The 16020-nt window shown below is 34.0% G+C and overlaps 1 protein-coding gene across 7 annotated transcripts in view; it reads left to right on the forward strand.

Annotated features, from left to right (window-relative positions):
* Window positions 1–16020, forward strand: part of Ikzf2 (IKAROS family zinc finger 2) — a 156087-nt gene that overhangs the window by 85991 nt on the left and 54076 nt on the right. For 6 of the 7 annotated variants that reach the window (XM_048344821.1, XM_048344820.1, XM_048344818.1 and 3 more), the window contains one exon: window positions 12284–12550. In XM_048344821.1, coding sequence (XP_048200778.1) covers window positions 12284–12550 — 267 coding nt within the window. The remainder of the gene's footprint in view (window positions 1–12283; window positions 12551–16020) is intronic. The other variant, XM_048344824.1, reaches the window with a different exon arrangement.

The following is a 16020-nucleotide window of genomic DNA, read 5'->3' on the forward strand; positions in this document are numbered from 1 at the left end:
CAAAATAATTAGCAAAAGTATAGGCTGGAGGTATGGCTCAAGTGGTAGAACACCAGTAAAGTGAACACAAGTTTTATTATTTTATTGAGACAAAACTAAGCATTTTAGTAGGAAGAAATAACTTTTAAGTGGCGAAGGCAGCCTTTTAAATGAATAAGGTAGACTTCAACAAAGCCATTTATATATAGTTTTATCTATATTTTTGGTCTACTTTGTGCTTTCTGATACATACAAGTAAATCCTTGCTTTACAATTTCATGTATTAGTTATGAGCTTTTTTTTTTTGCCATTCCTGGGCCTTGGACTCAGGGCCTGAACACCATCCCTGGCTTCTTCCAGCTCAAGGCTAGCACTCTGCCACCTGAGCCACAGCGCCCCTTCTGGCCGTTTTCCATATATGTGGTGCTGGGGAATCGAACCGAGAGCTTCATGTGTAGAAGGCAAGCACTCTTGCCCCTAGGCCATATTCCCAGCCCTGAGCTTTTTTTTTTATTAAACTTTTTTCTTTAGTTATGAACTTTAAAAGCAAGTTTAAGAGTGATATAGAAATGGAGACACAATTCATTGGGCAACCAAAATTTCCATTTGCAAAGCAAGAGTGACATGTTTGGAGTAGCACAATGGAGAAATTATCATCTTAAATTGGCGGGCCCCTATATTTTGCCTAATATTTTAATAATGGGGAGGTGAGAATGTTCTGAATCATTTTTCTCATCCCATTATTTTATAGTGGATAGGTGCTGACGTATAGGAAGTGAAAAGCTTATGCATATATACCCACACAAATGTATTTCCACGGTTTCATAGCAAGGATCATGTCTGTCTGTTTTGCTTGGATAATTGAGCCTGCTACAGAGCAGACTGCTCACTGAATAATTTTGAGTTGAATGATTTTTAAGAAGTTCCCTTTTTCATACTTTGGATGTTGAGACACAAGTCTTCTAATAAATTGACAGTATTTGTCTTTTGAAATTGCTATCATTCCCTTGTTGCCTTATGTTTTACTCTTTTTTCGACCATTTGTCTCCTCAAGCATTTATTCATGTTAAAACATATCTTTTCAATTTATTGAAAACAATAAAGATTATTACATTAGCATCAGTGTTAGCACCTTTGTTGAAAATCAGTTAGCTTTTGGTGCTTGAGGTTACTTCTAACTCTGCATCCTGTCCATTGGTCTATGTTTCAGTTTTTAGGCCAGTACTATACTTTGATTATTTCAGATTTGTAGTGTATTTTGAAATCAGGTACTTAATGACTTTTGTTTTGTTCTATTTTTGCTCAAAATTATGTTCGCAATTCAGTTTTTTTAATGTTCTGGTTTTTACATTCTCCTCAGTTTCTTTTATCAATGTTTTACAGTTTTCACTGTAGAAATCTTTTATCTCCTTATTACATTTTTTGACATAGCTATTAAATATGGGCTTGATTCCTTGATTTCTGTAGTAAAATAATTGGTCAGTGTCCGATAGCAATACTTTTATTTTTTAAAAATGTTACTGTATACCATTTATTATATACCAATTACAACTCAATAAAGCTGAAAATATAAGTAAATAAATAATATGTTGATGCTGTATGTTGTGTCTTTCCTAATAAGTTTATTAGTTCTAAGACTATTCGATGTACTCCTTGAGATTTTCTGTGTATAAGATAGTGCCGTAACCCAGTCTATCTTCTCTACCTCTCAGGTAAGCATGCCTTCCAACTGCATCACCAAGGCCTCAGAACCTTGTGCTGTTCAGTTTTCATAAATTACCCACACCTTATTTTGCTCAGTATGAGAAACTAAAGATGGCTATGTTAAATCACACATACACACACACACACACACACACACACACACGATAGTGTCAACAGTAACATTTAGTTTCCTCTTTTCCAATTTGAGTGTTATTTCTTTGTCAACCTGACCACTCTGGTATTTTCCAAATTCCCTGGCAAGTATTATGTTAGCTCTTGGCTTATTACATATGCCCCTTATTGTATAACAACCTGTAAGTGTTATTTAATGCTACGTCCTGTCCTTCATGAAGCCTTTTCCTCTTTCCTGAATTAGACTTTTACATTTATGAAATGGCTAATGCATATCTATTAAGAAAAAGCAAAATAGCTTTTAGTGTGTCATATATACAATTATATGTAATACTCAGAACTCATTATCTTGGTTTTATAGATGAGAAAATTGAGAGTTATGTTTCCAAATGTCATGAGGCAAATACATGAAAAAATCCTGGCCTTAAACTCCAGGGCACTGGATTTAAGTTCAGTGTTCTTAACCACAATACTATCTTGCTTACTGTACTTGACAACAGTAGGAAATGGGAGTTACTCAGTGACTTAACATCTACACTTGTTAAGAGTTTAAACACAGGTGTTGAAATCCAGCATTCTTATTACAACCGAGTACTTCATATGTTACTTTGTAATTATTTTTTATCTTTTACTATATACATTGTATATGCTTATATAAAATATTCAATCATTAGTGGTTGGAAACTACATGTGAGCATTGTAAAAAAAAAAAAACTGCTGCTACATTGTGGAAAATAAATAGTTGGCATAGATCTGTTAAAATGAGCTTGGCAGTTGTCCAGGTTATTTTTCCTAATTACCACATGTTCTGTTTGTCACTGGTGTGTTTTATTGTCTATACGTTTCTAATTGATAAACCTTCCATCTTGGGGCCAGATAAATAGACTGTTTATTTGACTTAGACAAATAGTGAAATGTATATGAAGAAATTGCAGGGAAGGCACCCCAGTAGCTTGGTCTCTGAATGTATGACCCATACAGGTCATATACTTTGCTCCCCTGTCACCTGGTCATTTCACCTCTCAGACTCCATAGAGCTGCTAAAGTGAGTCTCCAGGCTTTGGATCCTCTCCCTTGTTGTTGCCCCGTAATAGAAACCTGCCTCCTTCTTTATCTTTGTCTCCTTAGCTCACAGCACTACCTTCTGACCTGGTTTAGACGTCCTTAGTGACCTCGGGCAATTCTGTATTGTGGATCCCTTTGGGAACATTCCCGCTCAGTTAGATTTTATAGTAATGATTTTACTTCTTTCAGAAGTTAGGTTAAGAAATTTGTACTCCCTTATTAAAGAGATAATTTCACAATGTAATTTGCTTCACAAGCCTCCCACAGTTATGTTAAACAGATGGTTGCCAAACACCGGTTCAAACTCGATTGCTCTTTATATGAGATAAAAATCGTTGCTTAGAAAATTTGGCAGTGTCAGCTGGTCTTTTTCCAAAATAGATGCTCAGGAAAATTTCTCTTTACCCTAAATTGGCAAAGTAATTATAAATACCTGGATTAAACAGGGAATAAAAGTATATAGCAGATAGTACACATTGGTGCTACATTACTAGTCTTTAATATATTAACATATTTTTGTTTTGTTTTGTTTTCTTAACTAATAACTAGTACCTGTCTTGCCTTTGATGACAAGTAGATATACCAAGAATTTGGTCACCAATTAATTCTGGTCCTCAGACTCAGCTAATTCTGAATAGCTGTGTGACTTCCTGTTACTTCACCCATTCTGGACTTCAGTTTTCTCATCTACAAAGTGAAGATAAAATTAAATACTTCCATTGGCTATCATAACTAAATCAGTTAATATATGTAGACAATTTCCTGACATACAGTCTTCTTTTAAACAATATTTTACTGATGGTGTTTTTCGGATTGAACAACTAACTCTGCTTTTTTGTTTACTCGTTACAGTGATTTGTTGTCATAAGGTATAGGTAACTTATGTATGTAAATCATCAACAGGAGTTTAACCAATCACCAGGTACCTAGTTATATGTAAAGATAAGATGGTTATACCAATGAATCAAGAATGGATTTATTTTCAAGGCCTTACAGTATAGGCCTTGTAGAGTTCAGGAAAACCCATTTAAGAAATCACTGTAATGTAATAATGTTTCATAGAAAGAGAAATTTGCAACCTGAAAACATTCTTGAAAAATGGTAGCAGATAAATGAGCTTTGGCAGGTATGCCTATTTGGGTAGCAGCAGGAAAAAAATTCCAGAAAGTAATTACAGGAGCCAAGAAAAAGTAGTAAATAGAGATATGTATGCTATGTTCTGGGAAGATGAGGAAAACATTTTTGACCAGAAGAGATATGAATAAGTAGAGGGCCAATAGTAAATAGACTGAAGAATACTGTGAGTGGGACAGTGCTATATCAGTGGGCAGTCATTGAGGATGCTGACAATGTTAAAATGTACTCTGCTTTAAGAAGATTGTTCTAGGAACCGAAAATAGGATGAATTTAGGGAGTGTGGTGTAGCCGAAGACAAGAAAAGAGAGCAGTTTCAGAAAGCTGTTGAAATTTTTCCTTCAAAATAATTATATCGTCTCAAAGGAGGTGTAAAAATGGAGTTAAATGAACAAGGCATGGGAAATATGGAATCTTTAGATTCATTTAAAGGCTGGATCAACTGATAGCGCATTTTTTGTGGCATCTTTTTAAATTAGGTTGGTTTACTCCACATTCTCTAGTTGTTATGAATAAGCCATCTGCCAAAAAATAGAAACTCCATCCTTGAACTAAAATGGTGCCACTAGGTTAGGTAATAAAGTTGTGTGCTTTGGTGATAGGGATGCAGTATTAAGATTTCACGAATTGTAGGAGATCTCCAGGAAATTATTGTTTTGCCCTCTTTCTTTGTACATATTTCCTCAAGGAAAGTGGGTAGACACTATGTTTGCATTTGCTTCTGTTGAGAAGATGCTGCTTGTGCCATTTGAGGGTGTGATTTATCTCTATACCAATATTTTATGCAAGGCTGTTACAACATGCACCCCAAAGAAGGCTTTATATGGCATACCTCCAGCAACTGTTGGTTTAGAGGTTAAAATAGATGATAACTAACATATTCCTCAAATTGCTAACTACCACAAGTACGTGATAGCCTGGAAAGGAAGATATATATTCATGGGAAAATGAAGGTGAGGGAGATATTTTAGAGAAATTCTTTGGCTACTAGTAATATTACATGGGTGTATAAGTAGTACATATTTCCAAACCCAAAGCCAATTTAAAAATTAGGATATAGATATTTTTGAAGTAGCCATGCATCTCATTGTGGTAGAAAGAATTCAAGAGTTCAGCTTATGGAAACTTGAAGTCTTTATTTTACCTGATCATTCTGCACTTTCAGTTCCTGGTCACCTCTTTAACTGAATATACATGGTTTTATAGCACCTGAAAGAACTGATTGTGCATGACTTATTTTTGCCCTAAATGTAACACTCATGTCAGATACTTGTTTAATTGAAGAGCCTGTAGCCTGTGGACTGAGAGCCCGAGGATCTTGAGTTGATATCATGCTGACATTTACTAAAGTCAAATGGTTTGAAAGGCTCCCATGTGTTTACCTATGGATGTTTTACCTAGAATTTACTTGTTCTGGATGTCAAATGAGACAGAACATGTATCATATGAAACATAAAAATTATACTCTTTGGGTATTATTGTTGTTATTACTATTATTAAAAGGAACTTACGTCCTTCATTATGAGAGACTAAATTGCCTAGCTAGTTGTTCTTAGGATATCAAGTTGTTGGGTTTTTGTTGTTGTTATTGTTGCTCATTTGTTTTGTTTTCCTTTCCTATTTTAAATAATGCAGATTGGTTGAGTCCTTACAAACCAAGTTCCCCAGGTCCAACAACTAGTTAAGTAGCAGCGAAAAAGAGATCTTTTTACCTACGTTTAGGTGCAGAGAAACTCATACTGCTGTTCTTGGAATCATAACAAGAATTCAGAATTTGTAGGGTCTTGATCTGGAGTTATTCCAATGGATGTAATAAAGACAAAATCTAGCCTTATTTCTGTGAGATGAGGAAAGAGGAGCAGCAAATATGAGGTCATGCATTGTAGATTTAAGGTGCTACTTACAAAAGGCTAAGCTGCACTTCAGTGGCATTGGTGTTGGCACTTGTCCAACTCTCGGTTAAAAAAAAATAAAAGCATTTAAGAATGTTGGGAGGAGCCCAGCATTCATGCTCCTTCATGTGTCTACCATTAACAAGAACAAAGGATTTATATTCTATGAAATTTTGTTGAGGATTTTTTTCTTTTGCTTTTAAAAAATGTTATTATAAAGGTGATGTACAGAGGGGTTACAGTTTCATAAGTCACGTAATGAGTACATTTCTTTTTGGACATTGTTACCCCTTCCTTTGCTTTCTACCCGTTTAATGTTTTAAAAAAAGATTGTAAGCTGGGCACCAGTAGCTCATACCTGTAATCCTAGCATCTCAAGAGGCTGAGATCCAAAGATCCTGGTTTCAAACCAGCACAGGCAGGGAAGTCCATGGGATTCTTATCTCCAATTACTTAGCAAAAAGCCAGAGTTGGAGCTGTGGCTTGGTTAGTAGAGCCCTAACCATGAAAATAAAGCTAAAGGACAGTGTTCAGGCTCCTGAGATCAAGCCTCAGTACTGGCACACACAGACACACAGACACACACACGCGCGCGCGCGCGTATACATTCATACACCCACAAATGATTGCATATACTTGAAGATATTTTGGTTATGATTTTTATTTTGTTTGGACTATGGAAGAATTTGGTAAATAATTGTAGTATCCATCAACATTTTGAAGGTGGTTTGTTTTTCTAACATTTTATTAATAGCTGCTAGTCTAGTAGTGTAGATTTAGTCACATTTGATGTTTCATTTCTAAAGTTTAAAGAAGATAGAGTTGTATTAGTATAGAAGCAGCTTCATCAGATTGGACAGGTATTGAGCCTACTACTGTTTTAGGTACGTGGCACAGACTGGTTGAAATTGATGCTTCTAATGTTTAAACCCCTAAGTGAGCAGCACTCCAGTTCTCACATCACAGAAACAAAGCAATAAAGTCTACCTACACATAACGCTTGAAAAAATGTTTGAAACCCCTAACTTGGAAAGAATACCATTTTCTTTCATTTTTTTATCTCAGCATGGTGAAACAAATATTACTTAAACTCCATCCCATTAAAAATGAAAAACCTGGGGGGAAAATAGGTGCTAGTGTCTTAATTTTAGCTTATGAGCACCAGCTAAGCTCTAGAGGATTGTATTTTGAAGGTAGCTCAGACAAAATTCGGAGAGACTCCATGTCTAAAATAACCAGCAAAAAGCTAGATGGCAGAAATGGATCACATGTTAGAGTACCAGCTATGAGCAAGTAAATCAAGTAAGTACAAGGCCTGAGTTCAATACACATACATACATATATACATACACACACATACATACATAAATACATACATACATACATGTATACATACATACATACAGCAAGTTAGGGTGTAACTGGACTTGAGCACTTATCCTTTTCAATAGAGAAAATGAATCTTAATCCTACTGTATCATTTTCATGACTAAAACTTGAATAATCTGTGAGACAGTAAAATTATGTCACACTGATGATAAAATTTTAGGTTGCAGAAAGTTTAGTTTGAGTAATCAAAAATATTTAAGTAACTATATTTTCAGTCTAGTTACTATAGTATTTGTAGAATATGACAGTTGAAATTTACTAGGATTATTTTAAAAACCAATATATAAACAGATTTTTGTATTGCACATAATATTTCTTCCATTTTCTATCTGAAATTAGCCAAATAGTTTTCATTACACATTAAAAATGTTTTTTCAAAAGGTTTAAGTTAAATATATAATATAACGTATTTACAAAATATGTAAAGAACTCAGTTGTCTGACATTGGGAAGTCATATGCCATCTTGTGTGTATGAGTAACTAGATGAAATTAGAATAAAGAAGTAAAATATCCAGTTTTAAGGAAAAGCCTCAACCTATATTTGCTCTTACACGCAATAAATTTATTGTGTAATCATTATATATAAATTTAGTATAGTGACTGACACTTGTAAACTCAGCTACATGGGAATTGGAGATAGAAGGATTGAAGTTTGAGGCGAGGCCAACCCAGAAAACAGTAAGACTCTTACCTCACAGTGGGTTTGGGGTATAGGCTATCCTTCTGAGTCTAGCTACTTTGGAGTAAAGGTAGGGAGATCATAGTCTGAGGTCAGCCTTGAACATACAGAGGTAGACTTTGCTGGAAAAATGAATGAAAACAAAATTGGAAACATGGCTTAAGGATCCAAGATTAAATGCCAGTACTGACAAAAACAAAAAGTAAGTGTGTGTGGGAGGGGGTTGTATAATATTCCTGAAGAATTTTTCATGACTTATTTTTGTGTGTATACTGTGCAGTTAATGTGTGTATCTTAAATTAATACTTTTACCTTTAGTGTAAAACTTTCACAAAAATTTTGACCAACTATTAGGCAAGAAGCAAGTATATGGTAAGTTTAGTGTGTGTGTGTGTGTGTGTGTGTGTGTGTGTGTGTGTGTGTGTGTATGTGTAGTAAAGGCTGTTGGACTTGACCCTAGTGCTTTCTGTATGCTAGGCTTTCATCAAATTTTTAGTGTTTTGTTTTAGTATAATAGTGGTAGAAAGAAAATTGCCACTATAAAATAGTTTGAATTAATCTAACAGCTTCACAAAATATTGCAATTTTTCCAAGGTTGGTTTTAGATTCTAACTATGAACTATAATTATCAGTGGCTACAATTTTACATAGAAAAGGAACAAACTGATGAACTAACTGAAATCATATTCCATAGCCCCTTTCCATTGCTAATAATATGTTCTGACAGAAATAGAATGTTTTTCCAAAGGCTTCTTTTCTTTTTTTTTGGACACTTTTGTGGCTTGAACTCAGGTCTTTATGCTTGTAAGGCAGATATTCTACTACTAGAGCCACACCCTCAGCCAAAATACCATCTTGTTTAGTCCATTCTTTCTTATCAGTGTATATAAATGTAAATCTCAATTCATATTAGAGAAACAAGCCTGAAAAGTTATGTTTATTGTTGAGATTTGTAATAGTAACATGTATGTTTGTGTGTATATTCCAGACCCGGGCTTGAATTCAAAGTCTTGTGCTCTTTTTCACTCATGGCTGGGCTGGCATTGAAGCCACACCTCCAGCCCAATTTTTTTACATATAGAATTTCACCTAAATTTTAGAGATTTGCCTTAAAATTATTAGTTTTATATATTAATATTTATACATGGGAACATTTTTATAACGTTTAATTTATGAGATATATATTAAAATGCACTATACTATTGATGTACTGTAGGAAAGCACTGGGATCCATATTCATAAATGATGAGCATATTAATGTTTACTAATCAATAGAAAGAATTCATACTATAACTTAGTGATTTAATTTTTTCTCAGTTCTAACAAAATATGTATCTTTTTTTCTATATTGGCCTCTAATATATTATTTTAGGAGTAAAAACTTCTGATAACTGTTTATATGTGATCAATTGTAAATAATACTTTTTTTGTGCCAATTATGTTTTTATATCTATATTCATGGGCTAGGATAAGTTACTTATTTTTTGTTAAATATCAATTTTTATTTTTTGTTAAATAACAAATTTTGTAAATAACAATTATGGATGAAATATTAGACCATATTAAGCAATCAGTAGCTATGCACACACATACACAAGAAAAATCTTGAGGGGTAGAAATCCTCCTTGAAGAAAAATATTGAACCCAAATTTATAATGGAAAACATTAAAAATGTATATGGAATTAGCATGTAGACCAAAAATACCCTTGAGTAGAAATGATAAACCAAAAATATTTATAAACCACAGCAATACAACACCAATTTTATTAGTATAGGTAAAATATCAGAACTACTTTGGATGAGAGGTGTCCTTAGATTTTCAGTATATCCTCATACATGTAAAAAGCTATTGGGAGATGGAACTGAAGTTGACAGAAGAAATTTGGATCCATTTCAAATCTAAAATGTATAGCCTGATGGGAATTTTACACAGAATTTTCATTGTACCTGCAGTTTTAAAAATATGATTATATTGTTATTAATAAAGTGTTGTACCAAAGGGATGCCATTTCACAATTCAGGTATGTGCACATTTTTCTTTTATGCCTGCATTTTGACTACAACCTGTCAAATGAAGTCACACATGAGATTTTCTATTTGTGGTTTCCTATCATTGTTCAAAACATTTTAGATATTGTATTTTCAGAATTTCAAGATAAGGGATGTTTAACTTGCATACAAAGAACATTTAAATTCAGTGACAAATACTTGTAACCTAGCAAAAAAACCTAGGCAGATAACTTTGATATTTGAATTACAAAAAGATGGCCTATTTTATTCATAATTTTAATACGCACATTAAAAATTTTAGTTGAATGCCAATTTTCACATTGAAAGTACTCTAATATGGCAACAAAGAAGAAATGCTCTTAGATTTCTAATGATTGTTCAATGAAAAGATCTAACATTTAAAGATGGATTCAGACATACTTCTGATTTTGAAAACTGGTCATGATTTCTCTTGAGATGGCATCTAAAGTATTGTGAACCTTAGAATACACAGTTTCTTTTTTACTATTTAATGTATTCTTTATATGTATAAAGCAAGTTTACAGGGATATATAAACTTAGTAATAAATTTATTAATAATCAGTGAACATCGGTTTAGCATCTGCTGTGTATCCCAGTTTCTTGAGTGTGCTGGGGATATAAAGTTGGATAAAATTGTGTTTGTAGTCTTATAGAAAACCCAGTAAAGTCACAGCAATTCCTAAATAAAGTAAAACCCCAAACAGTACATGTTGTATTGGAGTTGAGTTCAACAAGATCTTGTGTCCCTTTGTAGACTGTACGTTAAGGGATCTTCACAATAACCTTCTCTGTGTGTGTGTGTGTGTGTGTGTGTGTGTGTGTGTGTGTACACATATCTATGTAATAGATATCACTGCATGTCTAGAGGAAACTGATAAGTGAGCATGTTTTCTGTGTTTCCATTATCTCTAGGAGGTGGGTACTGTTACCATCTAAACTTTATGGAGGACATAGAGAACTTAAGTTCCTGAAAATACTTAAGAAGTTAGGCATTATTCACCCTTACTCAGTAAATTGTTCTGCTCAAACTTAATTCACTAATCTGAATCTATCTCCATGTTGAAAGATGTAAAAAGTCAAGGTTAAATAATTAGTTCAGGTTTATACTGTTAGTACTCACTGTGTGTTGGTTTGGGATGCTGAGAATGACCGGGAAAGAGCGATTTTGATGGCACTGCTTATCCTGAGAAGTACTAGTAACAAACCAGAGCAAGTGTGGTTTCTCCAAGAAAAATACTTGCAATGAAAAATACTTCCTTTCCATGAAAATGTTTCCTCTACTCAAGTAGTACTAAATAATTTGTTTTGTTCTGCAACTTGGATAGGACTTCTTGAGAAATTTTTTAAGGTCACTGAATTTAAAAGCTGATATTAACTTAAGCTTGCCCTGCTTTGTCAAAGGACTCTGTCAGCAATCCAGTATGAGGGTTGTACTAACAGAATTCCAACTTTTCTGTGGGATGATCCAAAAACAGCAAACAGAAGGCATTAAATTTCTCAAGAGTCACAAGTGTGTACATGCATGCTATGCCATTCCTGTCACCAGATCCTTTTTGGTGTGCATAGATTAGGGTTAGATATATTTTGATTTGCAAGCTCATGTGTTCCACAGAGAATTTTTTTTCTTCTCTTTTTTATATGGGAAAAAAAGGGAGAGTTAATTTAGAGTGTGTGAGGTCTGTACAGTTTGCCCTGCATTTATGCAGGTCTTAAATGAACATTTATGTTTAGTCTGATTTTAAGACAGTTGCCTTGATAGTGTCCCTTCAGATGTGAAAGACATTTGGAGGGTCAAGATTGTGATTTGTTTCTCTTGCTCTGTTTGAAAGCAGGTTTATACAAGTACTGTGATGCGAAGCAGAGAATATGAAGTCAATAGTGATTATTGTTAAATTAAGAAGAGGTAGGGTTCTCTGGGTTAAGCAATATTTAACCTTGTGTCTTCCATAAATGTGCCTCACTCTTAGTGGCCTTAATAACTAACCCAAAAGCCAATGTTAGAATTATATTAAAACTTATTTGAAAATAAAAAATAATAGAGTTAAACAGATGAGTGTGTCTATGCAGAAATACAGTCAGTGTGTTGCCTAGATCTTGGCTGAGCAAAGCTTCAATGAAATACCATAAGTAGATATGTATCTATGTGTTCTTGATGATGGACAGCCTTCTACTTTATGTATCATTTACATCCATCTTGTCTAATGACAAGGCATAGGAAAGCGATGTAGGTAAAAATACATACCACATACTTAATATTTCTTTTTTTTTAATTACAGCAAATTCAGTAAAGCTAGAAATGCAGAGTGATGAAGAGTGTGACAGGAAACCCCTGAGCCGTGAAGATGAGATCAGGGGCCATGATGAGGGTAGCAGCCTAGAAGAGCCCCTAATTGAGAGCAGCGAGGTGGCTGACAACAGGAAAGTCCAGGAGCTTCAAGGCGAGGGAGGAATCCGGCTTCCGAATGGTAAACTGAAATGTGACGTCTGTGGCATGGTTTGCATTGGGCCCAATGTGCTTATGGTACATAAAAGGAGTCACACTGGTAAGCAGCTGAAAGAATAACCTGATGACTGCCTGTGACATCTGATGTTGATATTACCTGACATCTATTCTCTTTCCTTTTTATTCAGGGGTAGCAATGGTGAAACTCCCTTTTCAGAATTCTGCTAGTATTGGATTGCTGAAAAGCACAGTTAGCCTGGGTCTTGACTTCCAGTTTTCAAATCTGAATAGCTTATCAAAAGAGAAGTTTGGGATTCAGTTTCCACAGTTCTTAATATAGCAATAATATGATAAGGGTTCAAAAGGTAGAGGAGAATTTCATTGGGTAATTTAATCTTTTTTTATTTCCATACATATTTTACCATACCCATGGGCAGGTAATTTAGTTTGCTACCTAAGATTTTATACTACAAAATGGCACTCACACATTTATAGAGGGGTGAGTCATTTTTAGTTTATCTCGTTAACTCCTTGAAATAGGATTTCCAGTCATTCCTTTACTGCTCCTGTTCTCTGTGGTAGAGAGGTACTCTCCCTAGTTAAGAGTGTTGCCATCTTCCTCAAATTTTCAGTTTTAAGCTCTGTTCAGAGATATGTAGGGTCACTTGTGACAATGAAAGACAAGTATGTAGGTAGCTTGTGTAATATGGACTTGTTTAAGGATAATCCTCTCAGATTAATTTAATTTATCCTTCTAGATTTTCTACATATGAAAATCACACAAACAAGAAGGCCTTATTTAAATAGCTTCAAATGCCTTGCCATTTTTAAAAAACATCATAGATGAGATTCCAGGAAGATAGCTGATTCTTTAAAATGTTTTAACTTTATGTAAAATATTAATTTGAAGGTACTAGAGCTTTCACTATAATATAAAGTAATATTGTATACCAAAATATTAGTCACTAATATGTCAGTGGCTGAAAATGTAATTGTCTTGAAAGAACAAAAAATAATTCTTGAAAGAACAATGAATCATATTAAGGAAAATTATTTAAAATAATATTTCTAAATAACCAGTGTATTAATTTCGTCCTTAAAAATGAAAATATGTTAGATCAATGCATTTTTAGTTCAAGCCGATTCATGCATGAAAAAAGAGTAATATGACTATTTTACATTATATAGTTACCTATTTAGGGGTGTTGGTGAATCTAGAACCAGCATACCCTGATTTTGTTTGAATACATGACATATCAATAGCTTATTATGAGTTCTGACTGAGTTAAGGCTGATATTTTAAATTACAATGAGAAACCTCACATTAAAATCAATGTTAGGCGTCATGCCTCCTGTCGCCTGACTTTTCAGGTCACTGTCTCATCCTCCATCAGCTCTCTGTTAGAGTTGATGAGGTTTATTGGGGTTGTTTTTCTGCTCTTTGTTTGCCTTTCTACCCTCATGGTTCAGTTTTCTAATAGTATTAAGTGTATTTGAGGTTGCATGTTTTCTGGGGACAAGTGTCCTCTCACAGTCTCTGGCTTTCTAATAAAGACTCCAGATTTGACCTCTCAAAAAAGAAAAACCAGTCCTAATCAAAATAATCAACTTTTTAGACCATACACACACACACACACACACACACACACAATGTAACCAGTCAAGTATATTGAATTTCTTTTTTATTTATTTATTTATTTATTTATTTATTTATTATTATTATTTTTTTTTTTTGGCCAGTCCTGAGGCTTGGACTCAGGGCCTGAGCACTGTCCCTGGCTTCTTCTTGCTCAAGGCTAGCACTCTGCCACTTGAGCCACAGCGCCCCTTCCGGCCATTTTCTGTATATGTGGTGCTGGGGAATCGAACTCAGGGCCTCATGTATATGAGGCAAGCACTCTTGCCACTAGGCCATATCCCCAGCCCCTGAATTTCTTTTTTAAACAACACTATACTTATAAAACATTTATATCACTACTGTAATTTTTTTCCTTTAAGGTACTAAGTATCCTACAGAAAAGTTGAATGGTCAAACTTTGGTATGTATGTCATATAAAAGAAGAAAAGACTGTAGAATTAGAAACCTACTTACTACTTATGTCTTAGGAGAAGATAACATTAAATTTTTGTTATCTATTTTATAAGGAAAGAAAAGAAAAAAATTCAAATTACAAAGCCTTGTTTTTGCCTATGCTCATAATATAATGCTATGAGTCATTTGTTTCACAGAATTTTGTAAGGTCAGTGTTGAAGAAGATAAGAAATACTCATTCACATATGTAACTTTCCAATAAATTACTCAAACTTCATCTAATTTCTTTCCAGTTGAATTGTACAGTGTTAATTTCAAGGCTGAAGTGTATACTAAAACCTATCTGGGGGATGCTTTTAATAAACCTTTCATGTTCTTAGTAAAGAAAATTCAAAGAAGCACAATACACTTTCATGAAAAATTAGGTTAATCAGGATTTCACTGTCTGTAGTGACCTTCATGAGGATTGTTAGTTTGCAAATACAATAATTATGTTCCTACTCTACTCTCTGCTTGATATTTTTATTACTAAAGTTGAGCTGAATATTTTAATATTGAAAATGGCCTAATTGGCATGGAACATTTTTTATAAATAGTTACAGAGATTTCCAAAACTTTTAAGAATATAAGGCTTAGTCAACTCAGAAAGACAAAGACACTGAGGGAAACCATTATTTAAAGTATATTTACAACACTATGGCTTTGTTAATAAGTATTTACTGGACTGTTATGCAAATTATCACATATTCTTCAGATCTGGGAGATTTTTTTTAAGCTAGTAACTGTTCATGGAGGAACTTTGTTGAATTTAAAATTTTAGATGTCGTATTTTTGACAACCCATTTTACAGGTCTGAATGAGTTCGATTTTTTTGAACTTCATTTTAGTCCTGTTTGAGAACATAAGGTTATTTGTATTTCTTTAAAGTAGGTCAAGAAGTACATCGTTAGAATCTAGTCATTAACAAAATGTTTTTCTATAAAACCATAAACTGCTGCCTTTATTTTCCCGTTTTTTACCTAAATCCTTATGAAGCCTTTGAGATACATTCTGGAGTGTTTTTAAGTCACGGAATTATCTAAAATGAAACTAGCAATGAGAAAACAGGTGTACAATTACTACTATACTAAAATGGCATGGAGTATCAGATCTGATTCACTTTTTACTCTTTCTCTTTCATACTTTACTAAAAAGTCCCAATAACAGTATCTTATTAGTGGTTGGGTGTTATTTCTTTGGCATTGCTTCTAAAGTAAGAAATCGGGTAATATTGTCATCGGATACTCCAGGCACTCTTCACTGGAAAAACAGGGTGAAGGAAATAAGTAGGGGTAATAAACCCATTCACACATGAGCGAAAATGAATAAGAACAATGATTGAGAACACTGCAAGTATAGAAAATCCTTTATTTTGCTCTTCTTTAGGATGGAGTAATCTCATCTTTGAGCACCATGTACTGCCTATTGTAGAGCCCTTTTCTCAATCCCAGGCTCTCTGGAAAGGTGCTTAGGATTTTGTATATTTGTAGGTGATTGTC

Source organism: Perognathus longimembris, chromosome 4 (assembly GCF_023159225.1).
Source record: "Perognathus longimembris pacificus isolate PPM17 chromosome 4, ASM2315922v1, whole genome shotgun sequence".
NCBI classification, from domain to species: Eukaryota; Metazoa; Chordata; class Mammalia; order Rodentia; family Heteromyidae; genus Perognathus; species Perognathus longimembris.